The following is a 23,872-nucleotide window of genomic DNA, read 5'->3' on the forward strand; positions in this document are numbered from 1 at the left end:
TAAGAATCTACAATCATGATTATTGCCAACTTCAACCATTATTCGTGTATTACCTTAACAACAAACCACATGATTAATATAGAGATATATATGAACTATGTGTACTATATGAACTCAAATTCAATCTTTTGAATAAACTTGATGTTGATTCCAAATAATACTACATTTGATGTACTAACTATATATTCATAATCTAAACCATGTTTGATACGTACATTGTGTTTATCACACAAAGTATAGTGCCCCGCCCCCTACATTATGATAAGTATTTAGCCCTGAGCTGCAAAAGCCACACATTAGCCCAAATTATAATCAATGTTCTACATTATGATATCTTCTTGAAGTATTTGTATCCACTTTTTTATAATGAATTATGATCAATGTTTTTCTTTAACACCTTCACGATCCTCTTCTCTTTGTAGTTAGCTAGCGCTAATTTTCTATTGTGCATGCACACGCCCGCCCCCTCTCACCCTCCCTAAGCGTCCCCTCCATCGCGCACGTTCGTTATTTCTCTTTAGGTCGTTCACCCGCGGTGTGTCTAGGCCCCCTGACTCCTTCTTTCCGGCATACACCGGTCGATATAACTCTCAAGCCAAGTGTGCCTACCACAAACACATATTCCCCTCTTCTCTTCTCACTGTCCATGCCCCCTATGTCCAATACGGTTCCACGCAGGTGCACACTCCCGCCCCTCTTTTCATCGATCTCATAGTCGCACACTCCTCCCCCCTCGACATAGTAGGCCTCTCGCAGCACCTCCTAGTCACACTCCTCTGCCCCTGTCTTTCTTTTTGGACCGTATTTGCTTCTAACACTTGCATGCATGTATACGCACTAATCTCCCTACATATAGCTAGGTCGACTATAATTCTTTTCCCCACGCACCGGTAGACTTACCTCACTAGTTATGCCTCTCCCTTTCTCGGACACACGAAAGTTGATCTTCCTATGTAGTTACGTATGCCTGCCACAACCATATCATCTCCCCACATAATCCTTGCATAGCTCCCGACCTGTCTCTCACACGCACGTGCATAGACAGACAGACATCCCCGCCCTCTCTTATTGATATTGCACTCGTACCCACCGTTTGTCTAGTAGGCCTCTCCCACCATTTGTGAGACGCCACTCCACCACCAACCCTCTGACACTCTACCTTTTTCTTTCTCCCAACCTTATTCCTCTGCTACACATATCCATGGATGTCGATCGATCTCCCTCTATACATAGCTTGGTCTCTCTCCTTCTCCACACATATACTAGTCGATCTACGTCTCTATAGTTAGGTCTCTGCCCCCCTCCCCCCCACCGATAGTCGAACGTTGTACGTACGTATCCATGCCACACAGAAAAACTGCACCTCTACCCTCTCAAATTCCAGTAGGCCAGCCGCCCTATATCTTTGATGTGGGCAAACACAAATTCGATGGCACTCTTTATCGATCGTGCAGCCACACACTTCATCCCTGTTTTTGAGTCTATCGATATCTCACGCCGATGGTCCCTCCACTCTCTTCTCGTGGATCGCTCCCTCTATATATGATATATCCATGACTAGGTTTCACACACATTGCATATGTTACTTTTTTTGTTTGAGATATCATCCACACATTGCCTCGGTTTTGCACAAACCATCTCTCTCACACCCACCCATGTACATACCTGCACCTAAATAAGAGGTGCACGCAGGACGCACGTACTCACGTCTCGTTTCGGGCCACACCCGTGTGGGTACACAGTGGAGTTCATTTTTGTACGAAAAGGCAGCCCACGTGATAATTTGATGCGTGTAGCGGTTGTTTACTCGAAGGAGGGTCGGGTACCACGCCTAGATGGAACAAAGTTCGACTTGACGCGTTTGTATTAAATAAAGTTATATATTCCTCCTCAATGGCGCGTAATACAGAATATAAAATGATTGTCATGGGGAAAATGGAAAAATCCGCTCCACTATATACAACGGAGCCTGCCTACTGGGGTTTGTCTCTCGTCACACCATCTCACACAAGGCGGTGGTGGCCTATTTTCTCACCGTTGGTCAGTGATCCGGCCGCATCCCGTTCGCCGGCGGAAAGGGAGGATGTGCATCGTTTCTCCGTTTGATGGCGTTGAGGCAGCACGTCTCGATCTGCGGTACCTGTCGTTCTCTCTGACCAAGCTCCGGCGCTGTAGGGCCTTCGCCACTTGCTCGCTGCTGCAGTATGGGCAGATCCCGGCCGCCGGCGCCCTCCTACTAACATCCCGACAACCCTCAGGTAGAGCTTCCTCCGGCCTTGCTCCACTTCCCATCTTCCCATGTTGCTGCATGTGGATCTTCTTTAGTTGTTTGCTTAAAACGTATCTCGGCCGGCGTACTTTCCATCTTGTAATCTCATCCTCAAACCATTTTTGATAAACCACCATGCTGCTATCTTTCCCTTATTACATGGAATATGCTTCTTTTTTGTCGGCGTATGTGTTTTCAACTTGTGTTATTCTCCAGTAATTGTTTCCTTTCTACCTCTTTTTTGCAAACAGGGCTAGCCATTTCACCTCATTGATATTGCGACCTTTTGGTGAACTGCACAAATCACTTTTTTTCTTAAGAGTGTTTTGTGCAGTTCTGCCAAAATGTCACACGTGCTGTAGAAAGGGAGATTGGTTTTGCTATCCTCCTCATCCGACTCCTGCCTAATCTTCTCCGACAAGTAGTTAGTCCTAAACAGAGATCGTATAGGTGATCAGCTTCTATTTGTGTGTGTTATATTTCATCATCTAGTTCCACTATTATTGTAATCACACTGACTGGATATCTTTGCAAAAAGGGATGCTCTACTCGATTTTAGTGGAGCTGCACAAAATGATTGGATTGTGGTTTTCTCCGTACACCCCCCCTATTTGGCTACAGTGCTAGGTGAAACTAGCTGCCAAGCAATGAACACTTGCTAGTCACCACAAATATCATAGTCCCTGAAATCAGCATTACCGATTACGCAACTTTGCAAGCTTGTGCTAGTCACCACAAATATCATAAAAATACATGGCAAGCACCACTGTAAACATGACATGGCATATAACAAAACACATGTAGAGCTCAGGATCATAGCATGCACACATAAAACATGGCAAACATGACAAAATGCTATTTGCTGAAACAGATCTGACAAATTCATCACATAGCCCTCTTCCAACAGCATTTCGGGCATCAAGATGAGATCAAATAAAAATTATGCAATGAGATGAAATGATGTACTCGTCGAGACGAACATTTTGATATGCTACACGCACAAATCGGAGCAACAGATGCAGAGTTATAGCATGCCAAAGTTTGCAAAAAAAATATGAGGGAGGAAGGGAAAATGTCAACCCTAGATCTAGGGTTCGTCCGGCGCGCGAACCAAGGCGGCCGGATCTCTCGCTGGAGAGCGCGGGCTATCGCCGGAGTAGCTGGAAACGCCGGATCCGGTCCTCCCTTGACCGGATCTGGCCGGGGGCGACGAAGGCGTGGTGCGGCGAGGTCGGTGCTGGCTCGGGGCGGCGCGGCGGAGTGGTGACCGGCGGCGGAGGTCGGCAGAGAAGCTCGTCGGAGCTAGGCCGGCGCGGTGGCGGAGCTCTGTGGGAGGCGGCGGCACGGCGCGCACCAACGCGGGAGGCGACGAGCGGGAAGGGGACGAAGGCGGCGCGGGCGGGCGCCTCTGGCCCGGGCACGGGCGCGGGCGGGCCGGCCACGGGCCGCGGCGGGCTTCGGTGCCGGCAGGGCAGGAGCTGCCACGTGGCGAGAGGAGAGTGGCTGGGGGATGGGGCGGACACGTCCGGCGCCGGCGGACGTTGTCCGGCGCGCGGAGGAAGAAGGGAGACTAGGATTTCGGGGAAGAGATCCGAAAATTTCGGGGAAGGTCTATATATAGAGGTAGGGGGAGCTAGGAAGCTCCAAATGGAGTGCGGTTTTTGGCCACGCGATCGTGATCGAACGCTCTAGATGATGGAGGGGTTTTGGTGGGTTTTGGGCCAAATTGGAATTGTGTCGGGATGCAACACTCACGAGGCCTCTTCGGTCCCTCGGTTAACCGTTGGAGTATCAAACGAAGTCTAAATGGCACGAAACTTGACAGGCGGTCTACCGGTAGTAAACCAAGGCCGCATAACAAGTCTCGGTCCAATCCGGAAATGTTTAACCCCCACACACGAAAAGAGGTAGAAAGGACCACCGGAGGACATAGGAGCGCCGGAATGCAAAACGGACAAGGGGGAAAATGCTCGAATGCATGAGACGAACATGTATGCAAATGCAATGCACATGATGACATGATATGAGATGCATGACAAAGACAACAACACACAGCGACAAAAACCCGACACCGAGGAAAATAAAATAACTTAGGCCGGAAACGGCAAGAGTTGGAGTACAGATAAGGTAAATTACATCCGGGGTGTTACAGGTTTCCTCTCCACCCTTTCGTCTGTGGGCTTATGTTCTATTACTGGCTAGATTTCCATGACCTAGCCCCTAACTCTTTCATTGTCGTGTGTGAGGCCTTCCTCCGCATCCAACCCCACTTCGGATTGTGGCTCAAGATCTTCAACGTGAAGCCGAAGGTGGTTGATGGCCAGCATGCAGAGTGCGGAGGCGCCATGGTGAGCAAGATACCCAATGTCACATGGCACACGGTACTTTTGTGGAGACCGTCAAGGAGTGCCAGAAACTGTGGTTCTACATCACAGAGCCCCGCGACGCCACCTGGGCCGCGACTTCCGAATTCAAGTCCGGAGCTCCAATGCGGCTCACCTCCTAGATAGAGAAGGGAGCAAATTGGTCTTCGTCAAACGAGTTGATAGCGCTGCAAACGCGCATCCGAAGCATGATGAATAAAAACATCAAGCCCGTCGACGTAATCCAGGTGATGCTGGTTCGCCTGATCCTCCCATGCCAGAGCCGAAGCTGCCCCTTATAGGAATTCGACCCAAAGAAGCACCAAACCTTGGCAAGGCTCTTCGGAACCACTCACGAAGATGCTTGGAAGTTGCTCTTTAAGGGCAACGAGACGCCGCCAGCCATAGACTCGGACCGCGGGCACGATATTACCCATTCTGCCAATGCGGTAAGCCTTTCACATCTCCAGCCGCGTCCTCTACTTGCTTGTTTCAATGAGGATATATAAACTTTATTTCTTTTTAGGTATGGACGGAGAGGGCGGAGCAGATTGAATGTTTGGCCCTGCTGCCCGAGGAACTAGTCATCCCGCTTCTGGCGAAGATGCTGGTGCCAGCGCCCTATAAGGCACCGGAGAAGAAGGCCAAGAAGAAGGCCAAGGCGGTCCGGAGTGGCCCCTGCCGCAAGGGAGCTTCGGACGTGTCGTCCGAAGACAAGACTTTCTCCTCCGCCGCCGAAGACAATGACGAGGAGGAGGAAGAAAGCACCTCTCCCCCTGATGGGGGGAGGAAGAAGAGGGCGCCCTCCACAAATCTGGAGGCGGAGGTGCCCAAGAGGGGGAAGGGTCCCCCTGCGGATAACTCTACATGGGACGTCAACAGCAGCCCGAAGCAACGCCCCCGAAACAAGCCTCTTGCCGCGTCGTAAGTACTAAAAACCCGCATATGTCCATGTATCTGGCCTCTCTTGCTTCATGATATTAATATGTCAATTTATGCCATTGTAGTCCGGCACACGATAGCTCCCTGCGATCCTCATCAAGAGGTTCATTGGATTCGAAGGCAATGGTCAGCGAATCACCGCCGGCTGCTCTCTCTCCCACGGCCAAGGGCGACGATGAGGTGTTGTCCCACAGGACCTTCGCATGCCAGGGAGAGGTTTAGGAGGCCTCCTGGGTGATGCCAGAGGGCGAAGCCTCGGCTGCCAGACACATGGGGGAGCAGAACCCCATGGCGACTGGGGATGGGGCTTTGCTTAGTTCGGCCCCCAGCTGAATACAAGTCCGGAGGCCTATACGGCTCTGGAATCCGGCGAGCAACCTCCTTCGAAAGAAGGGGGTGTGCGTGTTCCGCCGGTGACCTCTGTCCAACCAGAGGCACCGGATAATCTACTGGAAGCGCTACGAGGCGCTCCCATTGTGGATGAACACTGTATCCTTCTGGGTACGGTGATTGAGAGGGTTCAGTCCGTCAAGAGCGGACTAACCGAAGACTGCAACAACCTGCTGACAGGTTTTGAGGTAAGCGACGCAAAAGAGAAAATCCCAATATAGACAGCAGCCCCTGAGACAATGTCCGGTGTTCGGAAAGAAGAGCCGGACAGAGGATCAATTTATTTTCGCAGGAAACTAACTAAATATGTCTTATATGAATAAGCAGGCGTCGTTGCTCGCCGCGACCTCACACACTACCGAAGTCTCCGGACTAAAGCAAAGACTAGAGTTGGCCGAGGAGGAACTCGGCCAAGCGAGGAAGCATCTAGAAGACAAGCAAGGTATGTAATGATTTGCTTTATATTCGGAAGCAATAAATGATGCATATTGATCGTAGTGCCATGATATGTGTAGGAGCGGCGACCGAGGTCGAGGTCCTTAAACATGCCCTGTCCAAGGCCGAGGAGAGAGCTTAAAGGAAAAAGCCGCCCGTAAGAAGCACGAGGCCAGGCTTGATGAGGTCCAGCAAGAGCTCCAGGATGCAGTGAAGAAATCCGAATCCTTGGAGTGCGATGTTTCGGCTTGAGAGACCGAACTCGCTAAGGCTCGCCAAAGCGCGGAAGAGGCCCAGGTTGAAGCCCAGGGCGCCCTCCAGGAGATCTAGGAGGCCAGGAAAATCGCGGCGGGTAAGGCGTTTAGCATGCAAAGCAAGTATGTGAAGAAGAAGTATCTCTTACTAACCCGGATTCGAAGTTCTCCAGGGGCATTTGCAGATCTGCCGCACAGTGTGTCGGACGCTGCGGAGTTCTTCTGAGCCGAAGAATGGAGCTCAACGGATAAGCTGTTCCGGTCGCAATATCTTGCGCCAGAACATCCAGTGCCCTTTGGCGATCAGCTAAAACAGTTGGTCGAGCTGCATAGGGTGGCCGAACTGGCCATGAAGGATTTAATAATCCGGCTGTGGCCTGCCGAAGCTATGCCCGGCAGCTACTTCGGGCTCGTGAAGCGGATGGTGAATGCCTGCCCTTGGTTGGACATCGTCAAGCGGTCGGTCTGCATCAAGGGCGCGCGCATGGCCTTCGCCCGCATCAAGGTGTGGTGGGTGAAGATGGACGCCGTCAAGCATACGACAGAGGGACCGCCAGAGGGCAAGGAGCACCGCACGCCCGAGCGGTATTTTGAAGACGTGTTGGAGGGGTCTCGTATTGTGGCAACGCAATGTGCGCAAGACATTATTTTTGAATGAATACATTCATGTTGTCTCTACCTTGTATGATGAAACAAAGTCGTTATGTAATATAATGTTTGTTATTTAAAAATTCCACCTCCTGTGTAGCCGTGTTGTGTGAAATCTGAGAGTTGGCCAGTCGTCGGCTTCTGCCCCCAAGTAGGTAGTACGGAGGTGTTCGGGATGTAATCTAAACACTCTTGATCCAATTGTTTGGTCCTTAAAGGAGGTGTTTAGCGCGACGAGCCAGGCAACCGGACTATGCGGCTTTAGCACCCTCACTTAGCCATAGGAGTTTGACAATAAAAGATAGGCGCGGCCCCTAGTATCTGAACTAGGATGTTGTAAACACCTGATCGGGTAAGTACCGATCCCTCGCGTAATGCGGAAAAAATCTCTAAGGATTTGAAACCTCCGAAGGGCTGACCGGCTCTTGCCACATCATGACAGTCAGTTTTTGGCATTCTCTACTGAGGTGCTCATCCGGATAAACCAGGGCACAATCGCAGTAGTTCTCCCTTTACTACCCTAGCCGATATAGCAGAACGTAAGGTAGCAAGAACAGGAGCCGGGCAACCCAACTATTGACCAAAGACATGATTCGGAGCCAATGCATATAGTGCTAAATTCGGGGTGCCGAACTATACTGTAAAAAGTGTTCGGACTTTGTTGCCATGTTGTGGGGCGCTATGAAGCCCCTGGCAAATTGAAACGTACCAGAGTGTATGGGTGCTATTTTATAAAGTTAAAAAAAGAAAAAGAAGAAAAGGTAGTAAGCTAGAGCCATAACATTTGGGCCGCAAACTGTTTCCATTATAATTTCATTGGTGCATTAAAGCGCATTTATACAAGTAGTGCGATAAGCAGAAGGCTATTTAATATGCCTTAACCAAGGGAGAGCTACATGTGGGTCCTGAAAACAGGTAGAGGGATCGTTAAAGAAACCATCTCAAATTTCCCCAGTACATCCATGCTTCTTGCCGTCTTGGTGTATTTATCCTTCGAAAAGGACTGATGGTCAAGCCGTCAGGGAAGGCCTGTGAAAAAGAAACCTGAAAAGGGAGAAAAAGGAAACAGTGAAAATATGTGTGTCCGGGGGCGGTCGATCCGTATTGTGGATCACAAGCTAGTTATGCCTCCATCCATGCCCATGGTATTTTGAGTGCGTAGTTATGTACACATGGTACAGTTGCCGCCACTTGGCTGGGACTGGGACGGAGGCCGAATTGCTAGTCGATCTCTTAATGAGCCGAGCTGTCCTGCTGCAGAATAGTCCAGACTCTCTTGACAGTGTCCGGGAGCTCGGCCGCCGAATTAAGGTTCTGATTGAAAAGGCCGCTCTGTACTTCTGCTGCTAAGGCAGCGGTGTGCTCCTCGATGCGGAGGGAGCGTTCCGTGTTTCCATTAACTATTATGACGCTGCGTGGTCCAGGAATCTTGAGCATGAGATAAGGGTAGTGTGGCACCGCATTCAATCGAGCAAATGTGGTTCGTCCAAGCAGTGTGTGATAGCCGCTGCGAAAGGGGACGATATCGAAGATTAACTCCTCGCTTCGGAAGATGTCCGGAGATCCGAAGACGACCTCTAGTGTGATTGAGCCTGTACAACGGGCCTCTACACCTGGTATGACTCCTTTAAAGGTAGTCTTTGTGGGCTTGATCCGTGATGGATTAATGCCCATTTTGCGCACTGTATCCTGATAGAGGAGTTTGAGGCTGTTGCCACCGTCCATTAGGACTCACGTCGGGTGGAACCCATCAATTATTGGGTCCAGGACCAGTGCAGCTAAACCGCCGTGACAGATACTAGTCGGATGATCCCAACGATCGAAAGTGATTGGGCATGAGGACCATGGATTAAATTTTCGGGCGACTGGCTCTATCGCATAGATGTCCCTGAGCGCGCGCTTGCGCTCCCTCTTGGGGATGTGGGTAGCATATATCATGTTCACCGTTTTGCCTTAGGGGGAAACTTCTTCTGCCCCCCTGTGTTCGATGGCCAGGGCTCCTCGTCGTCGTCCTCGCTTTGTGATCCGTTCTCCTTGCTTTCGGGATTTAACTTGCCGGCCTGTTTGAAAACCCAACAATCCATGTTGGTATGATTGGTTGGTTTGTCTGGGATGCCATGGATCTGGCACGGATGATCGAGTATGCAGTCCAAGCTGGATGAGCCCGAATTGTTCTTTTTGAACGGCTTCTTCCATTGACCGGACTCAGATCCACTAAATGTGGCATTGACCGCTGTATCATCGGTGTTGTCATTGTTGTTTTGACGCTTGTGTCTGTTGCATCGGGACTTGTCGTTGCTACTTCTGGCTTCAGGGGTGCCGGCGTCGCTTGCATTGTTTTTGCTACGGGCCAGCCAACTATCCTCACCCGCACAAAAGCGGGTCATGAGTGCCATGAGGGCTGCCATGGACTTCGGCTTTTCTTGGCCGAGGTGGCGGGCGAGCCATTCGTCGCGGATGCTGTGTTTAAAGGCTGCTAGGGCTTCGGCATCCGGACAGTCGATGATCTAGTTCTTTTTAGTTAAGAACCTAGTCTAGTATTTCCTGGCTGACTCTCCGGGCTGTTGAACTATATGGCTTAAGTCATCGGCTTCCGGAGGTCAAACATATGTACCTTGGAAGTTGTCAAGGAAGGCTTCTTCCAAGTCCTCCCAGCTGCCGATGGAATTTTTAGGCAGGCTGTTCAGCCAGTGCCGGGCTGGACCTTTGAGTTATAGGGGGAGGTACTTAATTGCATGAAGGTCATCGCCGCTTGGAGAATGAAGTCTTCGATCGATACCGCGGGGTATGTGGTTCCATCTTATGATTCGATATTCACGGGTTTGAACCCTTCTGGGAATTCATGTTCCATGACTTCATCAGTGAAGCGGAGAGGGTGTGTCGTGCCTCTATATCGGGCCAGTTCATGACGTAGTTTGGATGGAGCCCGTCTGCGGCTTTCGGCTCGGACGTAATTGTACTTGCCATGCTCGGCTTGATAGCCATCGTCGCGTGTCGAGGCACGTACTCGCGATCCGTAGATAGATCTGGTATGTCTTGATCTATTGTTTAGGTCATGTCGAAGGTCATATGTATGACCAAGAGCTATTTTATCACTGCCTCTACGATGGGGCGGGCCGCTTTATCTCGACCACATGGTGGTCGGTTAGCCGCATTGCGCGATGATGGTATAGGCTCCGGCGCCTCGTCGTCGAACTGAGGTAAAAATTTGTGCTTCGGGTAGCTTTTGGCTGGGTGCTTGAGGCCGTATTCTTCAGCTGCTAGGACATCGGTCCATCTATCATTGAGCAGATCTTGGTCAGCTTGAAGCCGTTGCTGCTTCTTTTTCAGGCTCCTTGAAGTGGCTATTAGCTGGCACTTAAAGCGCTCCTGCTCGAGAGGTTCCTCGGGTACGATAAAATCCTCGTTGCCGAGGCTCACCTCCTCCTCGGAGAGCGGAAGGTAACTACTGTCCTCCGAGTCTTCGTTTATGGCCTGTTCATTAAGGCTAACTTGCCCATCTTCCTGATTGTCCTGTTCGACAGTTCGTTCGTTGGGATCTTCTCTGTCTTCGTCACTGTCTGGAGTGTTATCATCTCCCGTGCCGGTCTTAGTGTCTTTGCTGCGGCATGATTTAGAGCGGCGCCGCTGACGCCGGCGCTTTGGTTCTATCTTATGAGGCTCATCCTCAATTGGATTCTCCTTCTCATCGTCATTAGATTTTTTAGGTGTATCCACCATGTACACGTCATAAGAAGAGGTGGCCGTCTAGCGTCCAGTAAACGACGAGTCTTGGCCCTGCTCCTCATCAGCATCGTCGTCCATGTCATCGATGTCTTCGGAGCCGTAATCGAGTGTGTCAGTTAAGTCTTTGACAGTGGCTATGAAGTGGGTGGTGGGTGGGAAGCGAAATTCTCCGTCATCAGCCTCCAGTTTGAACCGGATATACTTCGGCTGTGAGCCCCCCGCTAAGGATAGTGCTCTTAACGAGTTTAACACGTCGCCCAAAGGTGAGTTCCCGAAGATGTCCGTGGAGCTGAATTCGACAATCGATGACCAATCAAGCTCGACGTGTGCGGATGCACAAGGTTTGGAACCTATAGCCGGAGACGAGTCAATGGTTCTGGTGACACATATGTCACTTGAAGTTAGGTCTATGTGCGGCTCTAGCACCGTTGAGTCTGCGACTTCCGCGGCGGGGCTGACCTTCCTGTCCTCAGATGGTGTGATCTGCTCCGGATCTAAGGCCAGAGCAGCTACAGGTACTATCTCCTGGGTATGGTCCGATGACAGATTTACGTCATGTTAATCGTGGTGTCAAGGAGCAGCTACCACGGTCTCGAATCCATCAACGATCAAGTCTCCGCAGATGTCCGCTACATAGTTCAAGCTTCCAAATCTGACCTGATGGCCAGGGGCGTAGCTTTCGATCTGCTCCAGATGGCCAAGCGAGTTGGCCCGCAGTGCAAAGCCGCCGAACACGAAGATCTGTCTGGGGAGGAAGACTTCCCCTTGGACAACGTCATCGAAGATGGTAGAAGGGGCCATCAATCCTTTTGACGACGGCACAGTGGAACTCTCAATGAAAGCACCAATGTCGGTGTCAAACCCGGCGGATCTCGGGTAGGGGGCCCTGAACTGTGCGTCTAAGGTCGGTGGTAATAGGAGACAGGGGACACAATGTTTACCCAGGTTCGGGCCCTCTCTATGGAGGAAATACCCTACTTCCTGCTTGACTAATCTTGATGAATATGAGTATTACAAGAGTTGATCTACCACGATATCGTAATGGTTAAACCCTAAAAGTCTAGCCTGTGTGACTATGATTATGAGGATCTATGTCTACGGACCTAGCCCTCTGGTTAATATAGACACCGGAGGGATCTAGGGTTACATTACGTCAGTTACAGAGAAAGGAAACCTCATATTTGGACACCAAGCTTGCCTTCCACGCCAAGTAGAGTCCCATCTGGACACAGGTAGAGTCTTCGGTCTTTCTATCTTCACAGCCCATCAGTCTGGCTCATGTCCAATAGGTCGGACGCCCGAGGACCCCTTAGTCCAGGACTCCCTTAGCTGGTACTCCCATATTCCCAGAGTAATAAGTTGCTCGGGCGAAGCAACCATCACTTCACCTTTCCCACAGTAAATACCTCCTTGGGCCCGCTGAAAAATCACTTTTCTCTCTCCATCAAGTGCATTTATTGTCAATCTAACCCTGTCACTGAAACACCTCTTTGGATATAGTTAGTTCAGGGTTAGTCATGAGTTCGTCTAATCTCTAGCTAAGTTAGAGTATCCAAACAGGAGCAGTATAGTACATGCAAGTTGCTCAAAGCATATAGTCAAATTCATACGTGAAAGGATCTTTTTTCTTTTTGAAAACGTAACGTGAAAGGATCTTCGAATGATATAATTTTCAAATTATATAAAATCTTATCAATAGTCAAACGCATCCTCGAAGAATACATTAGGCCCTACTCCCTGCGTCTAGGTGTATAAGTCACCTTATGAAAACCAAATAATCCCAAAATACTTAGGCGCGGTGCATTAACTCCCACCTCGTTTCTTGTTTCTTGACATATCCACCAATAAGAGATGTGGGGCGTGCATGTTTTCAATGACTTAGACTACCAAACACGACATGCAATGGTTAGTTCATTGCATGCAATGTTGTTAATTAGCAAATAAATATTAATTTCTCTTGTTTTCCCCTCTTCCTTGGTCACGGTGCACAATCTAAGATGACTTATTCACTAGACGGAGGGAGTATATAAAATCTTACCAATAGTCAAAACCAAGTGTTACTACTACACCAATAAAGTTCAAAATGAGAAACTGGACCCACTTACGCCATGGCACACCAGTCTCGTTTGGTCCATCGGTCAAAGTGCTTCCTCTTCTTGGCATAACAATAGAGTACACTAATTTTTTTAGAATGCTCTTGGCATGTCGCTAACATGTGATGAGTTAAGCGACCTCAATAGACGGCAAAAACGCCAGCCTGCCGCACTTTGAGAGACACAAGGAGCGAGAAGCGATACGGGCTCGTGGATTACTAGAGCCAGGTGTCACACAGAGGCCAAGAAATATGATGATAGCGCGGGTTGGCCACGTACAGTATGATGTAACTACACTGGGCTGCCGTGTTTCGTACTCTTCCTGTCTACTGTGGAGATGATTGGTTGATTTTATATCACTAAATAATATAAAATACTATGAGTGCAGACGCTCCACCACGAGGTTCCTTGCTCCTTCTCAGTCGTCGGGAATCTATGTTCTTCCACTCTTTTTTTACATGAGCTTTGTTCATCTTTTTTCCAACACGCGGAACATCTAGCATCAAGGTGCACGTGTCATACAAGAAAATGGAGATAAGCAGTGCGTAAGTGAGTCATGCACTACGATGGCACCTAGTACTACATAATATTTTTCCTCCTCGATGGCACGTGAATACTGCACGTACTCAATGACGGGGCACGAGATGTTAGCCATGGACTGATGGACATGGTCGGCACTTTTTGGAGAGAGTACTGAATACGTATTAAATTTGATGTGTCCCGTCAACTCGCAGAATGACGAGAAGCACACACTGAATGACGGAGCACGGGATGGTAGCCATGGACATGGTCAACCCTTTTTGGAGACTAATGCACTACTTAATTTTGATGTGTTCGGTCTACTCGCAAACGAGGAGAAGCTTTGCTTACAAGTACGTACACTATCGACTATGTACCATCATCATTGTTCGACTTTCGGAAGAGACGAGAGAACTTAATATTTATTTGCTAATTAATAGCATTGCATGTAATGAACTAACCACTGCATGTCGTGTTTGCTAGTCTCAAATCATTAAAAGCATGCACACCCACATCTCTTTGGTTGATATGTCAAGAAACAAGAAAGGGGGTAGAAGTTAATGCACTACACCTAAGTATTTTGGGATTATTTGATTTTCGTAAGATAACACCTAGACAGAGGGAGAATTATACTTGGAGGCTACAAGGTTGGCTATAGATGACGTGGCAGTGTCATGTAGCCATCAGCTGGTTATACTATTAACCATGCTCTTATAATACTCCTATATTTAGGACTGGAGGGACTAGTTGGCATGCATGATACTACCTATAATACTCCCATTACAACCAGCCTAGTAGAATTAAAATACCTAATCCAAATGGTCGCCGTCCGATCTCTTTGTCCTCCTCCAGCATCCGGCAGAAGAAGAATCAAGCAAGACACCTGCTGTATTCGCCGGCGTCGCCTCGGCGGTGGCCTTCATGGGATACAATCGGCCGCGGCCTCCCGTGTTCTACTTTTCCTCGATGATGGTGGCGGGCGGGGACGTGCTGCCCGTCACCTCGTCCACATCCGCGTAGCCGCATCACCTCGTTGCATTCCGTGGCGAACTCTTTCTATGCCTGCATGTCGCGGCTACGCGTGCGTCAACGGCGGATGGCGCAGTCGCAGACACTGGATGCACTGTACGACGCGGCGGCGTCGAGGGCAGCGACGATGCTGGTGCCGCCGTGCTCCCCAACAAGCTGACGTGGAGCAAGTCAGCACTCTTCCTCAAGCTGTATTGGAGAGGCCAGCTGCGGAACCATGCGCTGGCTTAGTGCGGCAACTACCTGCGACGGGATAGGCTAGGTAGGTGGAGAAGCGAGCTGTTGGGCTCGGCGGGCCACCCAGACGACTTTTATGCCGGAGAACTACTCTTCCCGCTCGTCGGATGCCACCGAGAGAGTGGACAAAATGGTGGAAGGAGGATCTTGGCCGGCGTCCTGCTCCTGAACGGACGTGTGTGGCCGGAGTTGGTTTCTCGCATTCCACGCATGTTTCTATATCTATATCTATATCTATATCTATATTTACTATATAGTGTACCAACTTTAAGTAGGACTAAGAACGTCAATCATAACCATTGATCTTCTAAATCCAACGGCCAATATTAGTAGGATTCGCATGAACAGTACATTGCTGCTACCACACCTGTGTTCTAGAATAATCAAGACAGAGGGATGTGATGGTTGCTTGTCCATTTATTTTACCAAGCCACTTATTAGTGGTTGGGTTTTGTGATATGATGGCTTTATTGCCGCGAGACTCGCGTGCAGCGCCACCCTCTACACTAGTACTACATCGGTCGTGGTTTATTAGTCCCCCATTGAATTTGACTGAAGATTTAATTGATAAAATGTTAGTGCATGTCAACAAAAACTATATCGTTGGATTAGTATTTGAACATAGTTTTTGATGATATAATTTTAGGTGACATGCATCAGCATTTATCGTACTATATATAATGTAAGTTCAATTTTTGGTCGTAATAATCTATAGTAAGGTGCCCGTGCGTTGCATGGAACAGTTATATTAAGACGTGCCTTGCACATGTATACATACTAGTAAATGTAGGTTTTTGAATGCGGCGAGCAGGCGGGTATAGCTGGGAGTGCAGCGGGCGGCGCCCTGGGCCAGCGCGCCGCTTCAAATGGCGGCTGTAGTGAGAGGTCGCGTCCGCCCTGACCCCCTTGATGGTGCACGTCACCTTGTGTCAAGATCTGAGATGTCACGTGTACCAGATGAATTACTCCAAGCTCGACCACCATGATGCAAGAGGTGCAAGCCGAGGGACGCTATTGGAGACACCCTCCTGGTCATCATCTGAGTCCAAGAAGATCTCACCCACATTCATAGACAATATGTGCAGAAGGAGTAGAGGCGACTGGGGACACACCACGTCGTGGGCACTCTGTACGTGCTCGTGTGTGTGCAGCGTGCGTGCTTTTCCATCGGTGGTAGCTCTAAGGCCGAGGCTGCGGTGGTCTTCGTCTCCGGCTAGTCGTTGAGCAATGATGGCAAAGAGGTGCTGCAAGAGATGCGTATGCACCGTTCTGTGCGAGCTTCGCCGTAGCACGATGAACCGGACGTCACTGCAGATGGCGCACGCCTCCGTGCAGCCGAGTGTGTGTGCATGCATGTGTAATTCACGTGTATTCTGCGGCCGAGTATGTGTGCATGCATGTGTTGTGTATGTGTGTTTTGTGCTTCATGCTGTGCGCTTTGTGCATGAGTTGGATCGGCATGAGTTAGTGCGTTGGCGTGTGTACATGCGTAGCTGCATGCGTCCTGTACATGTGCGGCTTCTTGCTTGGTTGTCAATATAAACTAATAAAAATATCTTCAACTTAGCATCCTGATGTATCGTCTCTAGTGGTTAGCGAAGAGTTCATGTTCTTTTATTTGTTTATAGGCAGGCAGGCGGCAAAAAACAGGGGAAAACATGCAATGTTCCTTGCAGATGCTCCACCGCGAGGTTCCTTACTCCTTCTCGGTCGTCGGGAATCTATGTTCTTCCACTCTCTTTTTTACGTGAGCTTTGTTCATCCTCTGCCAACACGCGAGACATCTAGCATCAAGGTGCACGTGTCATGCAAGAAAATGGAGATAATCAGATAAGAGGTGCGTAAGTGAGTCATGCACTTCGATGGCACCTACTCCTATACGCAATATTTTTTGTCCTCGATGGCACGTGAATGGTGCACGTACTCAATGACGGAGCACGGGATGGTAGCCATGACATGGTCAGCCCTTTTTCGGGATGGTAGCCATGACATGGTTGGCCCTTTTTTGGAGAGAGTATGTACTAAATAACTTTGATGGGTACCGTCAACTCGGAGAACGACGAGAAGCTTGCTTACTAAGCCTTCTCCCTTGCCAACGCGTGTGCGGTGGCTCTCAGCACGAGGAGAAACTTTTGCTTACAAGTGATGGACATGCAGCAGTTCATTTGGTGTCAGATTGCCAGAAGTACTACTGTAGTACAACCATTATTGTTCGACTTCTGGAAGAGGCAAAGAGCCAAGCGCAAGGCTAGCCATAGTGGGAGTAACATAAGTAGGAGTACCTCCTTTTTTATTCTAGAAACAACCACACGCGAATATTGGACGGTAGCAGCATAGGAACTGAATCAAAAATCGAAACCTTCCCGCCGGGCACCAGATGAGCCTGCCGCTCCACATTGATGGCAAGTCAGGGAGACGTGACCTCTCACTGTTTCTGCCGTTGAAGCGGCACGCCGACTGAGGGCACTGCCCGCTGCACGCCTGGCATTTCAGACTACACATACTTTGTGAGACAAAAGGTGGGGCCATTATTAATGATATAGTATTATACTAAAGGGACTAACTATTGTAAGCAGGCTCCGTATTAGGTTGGTTCTAGATGATGTGTCAACTTCATATAGCCGGATGTTGGCTATACTATTAACCATGCTCTAAGTGTGGTGTGAGTTAGAAAATTTACTAAGTCATTAATTAATAATTAATGGATGCCTTAATTACTCAGCCGTTTCTCATTCTTTTGGATAGTGGGGCTATTATTGACTTGGACGTGGGGTTTGGGCCAAAGGCCTACTATTATACTACTTGGTCTTACTCGCACGACCGACCTGATAGGCTCTACCCTAGCCGTCGCTGTATCATATGGTTTCGCGCCATTCCAGATCTTAGCACGGCCACGCAATTCTTCTCCATCCCTCCTTCCGGCGTGCACAACGAGAAGGGACAATAGTCCTCCGAACCTCGCCTTTCGTGATCCTGTACGGGAGAGGGGCGATCAGGTTTTTGGGGAGCACACTCGTATGACTGTTGCCAGCGACGACTTCCTCAACGACAACCTTCTTCCCCTACCACGGTAACCTCTTCATCAAAAACATGAGTGACAACATCAACCACAGCGGCTCTACTCCGGCTGTACAGTATGTGATTCTGTCCTCCTGGTTTACTCCGCGTCATTACTTTGATCTTTGCAATTGTCGTCATGATCTATTTACGGTTGATTCAGATTACATCTCATAGTAAATTTCTCATATATTCAACAATCCAATCCAAATACCTGATTGTAGGCAATTTACTCTGAGTGGTTTTGTTGCGCATTTGAAGCCGCCTACTTTTAAGGGGGTGCAATATAAAAGGTGGCGCACAAGAGCAGTATATTGGTTTCAGATCATGTACTGCTATGACACCACTAAGGGCAGGCCTGAGGGCAATCTTAATCCTACACAGCAGGAAGCTTTTGAGAACATGGATACCCTATTCAAAGCCGCCCTGCTGATTGTTCTTGACTATTCCATTGTGGATTCATATATGTCATTTGACAGCAGCAAAGACATGTGGGCTGCGCTCGAGGCCATGTTTGGGGCCTCGGGCACTGGCAACGAGTTGTACGTCATGCAGCAATTCTGTGACAACAAGATGACTGATGAGTGCTCTGTTGTTCAGCAGACTCATGAGATACAATCACTCGCCAAGCAACTTGAGTACTTCAAGTGTGTGTTGCCGGACAAATTTGTTGCTCGGACCAACATTGCCAAGCTTCCACCTTTGTGGAACGATTTCGCTACTTCTCTGAAAAATAAGAGACATGAGTTTTTAGTTTCGGATCTCATTAGCACTCTTCATTTTGAAGAGAAGGCGAGAGAAAAAGACACATGTGCTTGGGTCGCTGAGGGAGCTTCTAGTGCCCACATGGTACACGAGAAGAACTTCTAGCCCAACCAGCCCCAAAACAACAAGAACAAATCTCAGGGGAAAGGAAAGTTTGATGCAAAGAACAAGCCGTCACATTCTACCAACTTGAAGAACAATTCTCATAACGGGAAGGGATACAAACCTCAATTTTGGTAGCACCGCACAAAACTTATATGGCTGCATCTACCTATTCTCAGCTAACCTCATGGTGCTCCAGGAATTCCTACATTCGTAACTAGGTACAATCACCACCGCAAGATGAAATAAGCTTATTCGTCTGTTGACTTGCTGATTGCAGTGTGGAATGATCCTATCATGTGTGAAGTAGCAAACAAGCAGTGCAGCCAAAGGTGGAAATCAACCAAGGACTTATGAAATTATAAATAATCTTACTCGGGCAGGTCAGTATCCCATTCGTCCAGATGATCATGTTTTGTCATGCCAAGCTATTGATGTGCTACTGTTTTGCAGCATCGTTTAAGTATAGCTATTCTCTTCCTATCTTTTCAGATTCAGGACAATGAAGATGATTTTAGGGGAACTTCACAATATGGACTCATGTTGAGTCATCTCTATTGCCTCATGTGTTTGCTCCAAATGTGTCAGCATCAATTGCAAGATGAGGCAGCTAGCTAGCTATGGAGTTGCCAACATGCTCAAAGTGCTCGCGAATTGAGAAGAAACATGCATGCCCAGGAAACTAAGGAAATTACTGTGTGCGTAGGGAGGCCCTTTGCTTAGAGAAGCATCGACCGATTTTCTTTATTTCCACACCTTCTCACATCTTTGTATTGGTTATAGTATGGTGAATCATTGAGATGCATAAACATGGTGAACTTTTGTTCTTCTGAATGTTAGTATGCATACCGTATCTTCTGAAGCTTAGTTTAATGTAAATGTTCACTAGCCTCTGAACCTTCATAATCTAGTAATTATATTGTAGGCCTGTTATTTGACACCTCACTTTGTCGCGCCACGCGACCAGTCTGAGTGTCTGCATCCAGTACCGCATCCTCTAATTTGGTGGATGCCAAGTTGAAAAAGGTTACCGATGAGTAGACATAAGCTGGAGGCCTCTCTCTCTTTCTTTCAAATGGGCAATAAGCTGGAGAGTGTCTCGGGCTGCCTCTAGCACAAGGCCCTCCAGTACGAAACACGGGCAGCCGACTGGGCCGATACAAAAGCTAATCCATCTCAAAGCCCATTTGTTTTTGTTTTTTGCGAGGAGAAGCCCATATTTCTTGAAGAGGGGGCGATCCCAGGAAAACCCTCCTTCCTCCTCGCTTCCACTTATACTACAGCTCGCGAGACTCTCCCGCTTCCGTTGCCCCCCAATTCCCCCCGCTCCCCATCTTGCTCACTCGTCCAGAAAACCCCCGCTCACCTTCTTCCTCACTAGTACAGAAAACGCCTGCTCCTCTTCTTCCACTCCTACAGAAAACCCCATCCCTCCTTCTTCCCCACTCGCACTGCCACTAGGCTCGTCTCTGGCTACTCTACTCAAACTCATGAGCTCGGCGTGACGCCCACAAGGAAAATGGAGTCGGTTGGCCCTAGCGCAAAGAAGATGAGGCTCCCGCCAGCGGCAACGCCGATTGTAGATCCCGCAGACGGCAGCGTGGGGATAAGCGGCGAGCCCCCCCCACTCGGATCTAAGGAACCGGTAGAATCTCCGATGGACCGCATCAGCGATCTCCCGGACGTCATCCTTGAGGAGATCATCTTGCTTCTCCCCACCAAGGATTGCTGCCGCGCACAAGTCCTCTCAACTCGGTGGCACCCTCTATGGCGCACCGCGCCCCACAATCTCGATTGTCGTCATATATCTGTCCTTCCTGAATTTCATCTCCTCAGAGCCATCATCTCCTCTCACCAGCAGGGCCCCATTCAATGCCTCTGCATCCCGACATGCTACCTGCTATCCATACCCGGCACGGTGGACGCTTAGCTGACATCCCCTGAATTTGGAAAACTCCAGCAGTTTGAGTTATACCATTACCACGAAAGTTTCATACCACGAACATGCCAAGAATTCGTGCCCACACCATCATTGTACATGTCACGGTTTTCCTCCTCTCTCCACACCGCCACCTTCGCCCGGTGCCATATACCAGATGATCTGGTACAAATACTTTGACTCCCACTGCTAAAAAACTTTCGCTTGTGGTGGTTTATCTGTCGGAGGCCTCACTGCACAACATCATCCACTCCAGTTGCCCTGCCCTGGAGTGCTTGCTGATTGTTTTGGGAATAGAAATTCCTATCAGTTGTCTCAAAATAAAGTCGCCTCACCTTAAAAGCATTGGAGTTTGTTTTGAAGGACAGCAGCTCATCATCGAAGATGCTCCTTCACTTTAAAGGTTGCTCCTTGATAATTATTATACACCTTCGTAAATAAATGTCATCTCTATGCCCAAACTGGAGACCTTGGGTTTAATTCGTGAACCATTTGATGATCAAAACAAGTTGGTGTTTGGCTCCACACTTATTCAGGTACCGTATATTATCATCTACACATTTGTAATCATAAGCTACATTTGTTATTTGTGCGCATAAGTTTTATATCATCTTGTAGTACACTTTGGGTACTAATATTATGTTATATGCTCAATGAAGAGTTCGTCCGTGGATAGCCTATCAATGTTGCTGGATTCTGTCAAGATCTTATATATCGGATGTTTAGTTTTGATCTGAACATAATTATTGGCTTGCTGCGATGCTTTCCATCTCTAGGGAATTTATATATAGAGGTGATGATTTCATGCACATTGAAAGCCCGTATATATTGAACAAGAATTAATCGTTCAGCTATCGCTCTTTCGACATACTCTTTGTACAGACCTTAACTGTTTTCAATCTTCATGTATAATTAGGCAGTGCTACCACATGGAAAAAACGTATAACCCATTGGTGGCGTAATAAGCACCAGGATTTTCTTAGTTCTCATGACATTTGTTTGAGGACAATAACGATGGAAGGATATGCATCCAACCAGGCAAACAGAAGCTTTGTCACATTCTTCCTGTTGAATGCGAGGTTACTATTGTCCATGAGGCTTAAGTTTTAGCGCAAGAGATTTCTCATGGACAGACACGTTGGACAGCAAAAAAAGAAGTTTCAGGTGGACAAATGGGCTTCTAATCGTGCCCGACTTCTATTTACAACAAGTTGTAGTCATCCTAAAATATTTTTTTGCACAGGATGTTGATTTTATGGATCAGACCAATCCATTTGTTTGTGACTGCGGAAAAGAGTGGTTGGGTTAGATGTTGCTGCCATGTTCAATCTGGTTTTTGTCTAAAATTTTGATGAACAATTAATCCTTGGGCTTTTTGTACCATTTGTAAGCTTGAGTTACATTTCGTTTCCCTCGTACTCCCATCCACCTGCCACTACACTGCCGCATCTTCCACGACTGTTGTCCATTCCCGTCCGAGGCCTCACCATCATTATCCGCCTTGGTTCGCTCGTTGTGCCCGCCGCCGTATGGCGTTGTCAACATGGTCAACAACCTCCCAGCAAAAAAAACATGGTCAACAACCAAGAGGAATCAGGAGATGATTGTACGTGGAGAGGCTGACCGTAGGGACCCACCAGGGTCATTGCATTACGCAAGCAGGTGCCTCGTTATTACAAGCCAAAAAATAATACTTCCTCCTAATTCCTCACTGCTAGAAAATTGCTTAAATGTCTTAAAAGGTCAATTGACCCCTGAAATTTTCCAAAATTTGACATGACAGTTTTATTAGTACTACAAAATTTCTCGTTCATTTAAAACACCATCTATTGCCACTTTACTCCAAATTCATCTTTCACGGCTAATAAAAATATGTACAACATCACACACAGTTGTTTTCTAGGAACCGTTTGCGATGAAAACATCTGGGTCTATTTAAGTCTCCCTCCTTAAGCTTCATCGGCTCGTCTGCTCCAGTGCCGGCAACCCCCGAATCCACGAATCCCAATCGCCATTACCGCACCACCTTCTTGCAAAGATGACGCCATGGAAACGCTTCGTCAAGGCCTGTATGATGGCCGCGTCCCCCCCCCCCCGAGCACCGCCGCCTATGCCGAGAGAACGGCCGCCTACTCCGAGAGTGCTGCCGCATCCGCATTGAGCACGGTCGCTTCCGCTGAGAGGGTGTCTGTGGCAGCCGACAGGGCAGCCGAGAAAGCTGCAGCTGCTGCTGCGACGGCGGCTGCAAACGCCGAGAGCACTCAAGCTGCCGTTTGTGCCACGGATGTCGCCCTGGCCCGGGTCGAGGCCATCCACGCCAAGATCGAGGATGCACACGCCAAGATATTACAGGCCACGTCGGACTCCAGCATGCAACCCATGTCTGAAAAGGCGGCAGTGGCCATGGAGCACATGCTTCCTCATGAGGTCGCCGAGCAGGAGCTGGAGTTGCAGGAGGTGGCGGAGATCGAGGAGCGCCGGGAGGAGGAGTTGCGCGTGGCCGATGTCGATGTAGAGAAGAGTCTGTCCGTCGAGGAATCGGCGATGGAGTACCAATGCGAGCTCTGGCGCAGCCACTACTACGAGTACTACAACCTTGAGGGCGGCGCCGAAGACGAGGACGAGGACGAGGACGAGGACGCGGTCGACTTCAGCAAGGGGGACGCGGAGTCCACCAACGGCTGCATGTCGCCAGGACAAGTCATCGACATCTCATCTCACACCGGCGATGCATAGGCCGGTGTGGCGGCGGATTTGTTAAAATTACACAACGAGCGGATTACACCGGGGACCCAGAAGCTCGCCCAGTTTTTTTTTAGTTTTAGAGACCTAGCTCAACTGCGCGCTGTTCGGGGGCTATGGACCGTCTAGCCCACGCTTACGCTTTTATTTAAGCACATGACGAGCCCAGTTGATATCTTTTTTCTTTCTGAAAATGGCTAGTCCAGTTCTTTTTTTTGGAGAACACCAAAACCAAGGTGTACTTGCTTTTCTCAGCCCTGCTGGGCAGCAAATCTTTCAAGACGAGGAGGGGGGATGGGCTTCCCAAGAAAATGGGCTATAAGTTGTAAGAAATGGGCTGTAAATTTTTAAACCAAAGACAA

General features: G+C 48.8%; 1 protein-coding gene across 1 annotated transcript in view; it reads left to right on the top strand.

Annotated features, from left to right (window-relative positions):
- Positions 1–19,119, top strand: part of LOC147986203 (uncharacterized) — a 67,697-nt gene extending 48,578 nt beyond the window's left edge. The window contains exons 4-5 of the mRNA XM_087541916.1: positions 18,224–18,609; positions 19,110–19,119. Of these exons, the coding sequence (XP_087398042.1) occupies positions 18,224–18,609; positions 19,110–19,119 (396 nt within the window). The remainder of the gene's footprint in view (positions 1–18,223; positions 18,610–19,109) is intronic.
- Positions 19,120–23,872: the final 4,753 nt, after the last annotated feature.

Source organism: Triticum urartu, chromosome 2A (assembly GCF_056163025.1).
Source record: "Triticum urartu cultivar PI428250 chromosome 2A, HENAU_Tu73, whole genome shotgun sequence".
NCBI classification, from domain to species: domain Eukaryota; kingdom Viridiplantae; phylum Streptophyta; class Magnoliopsida; order Poales; family Poaceae; genus Triticum; species Triticum urartu.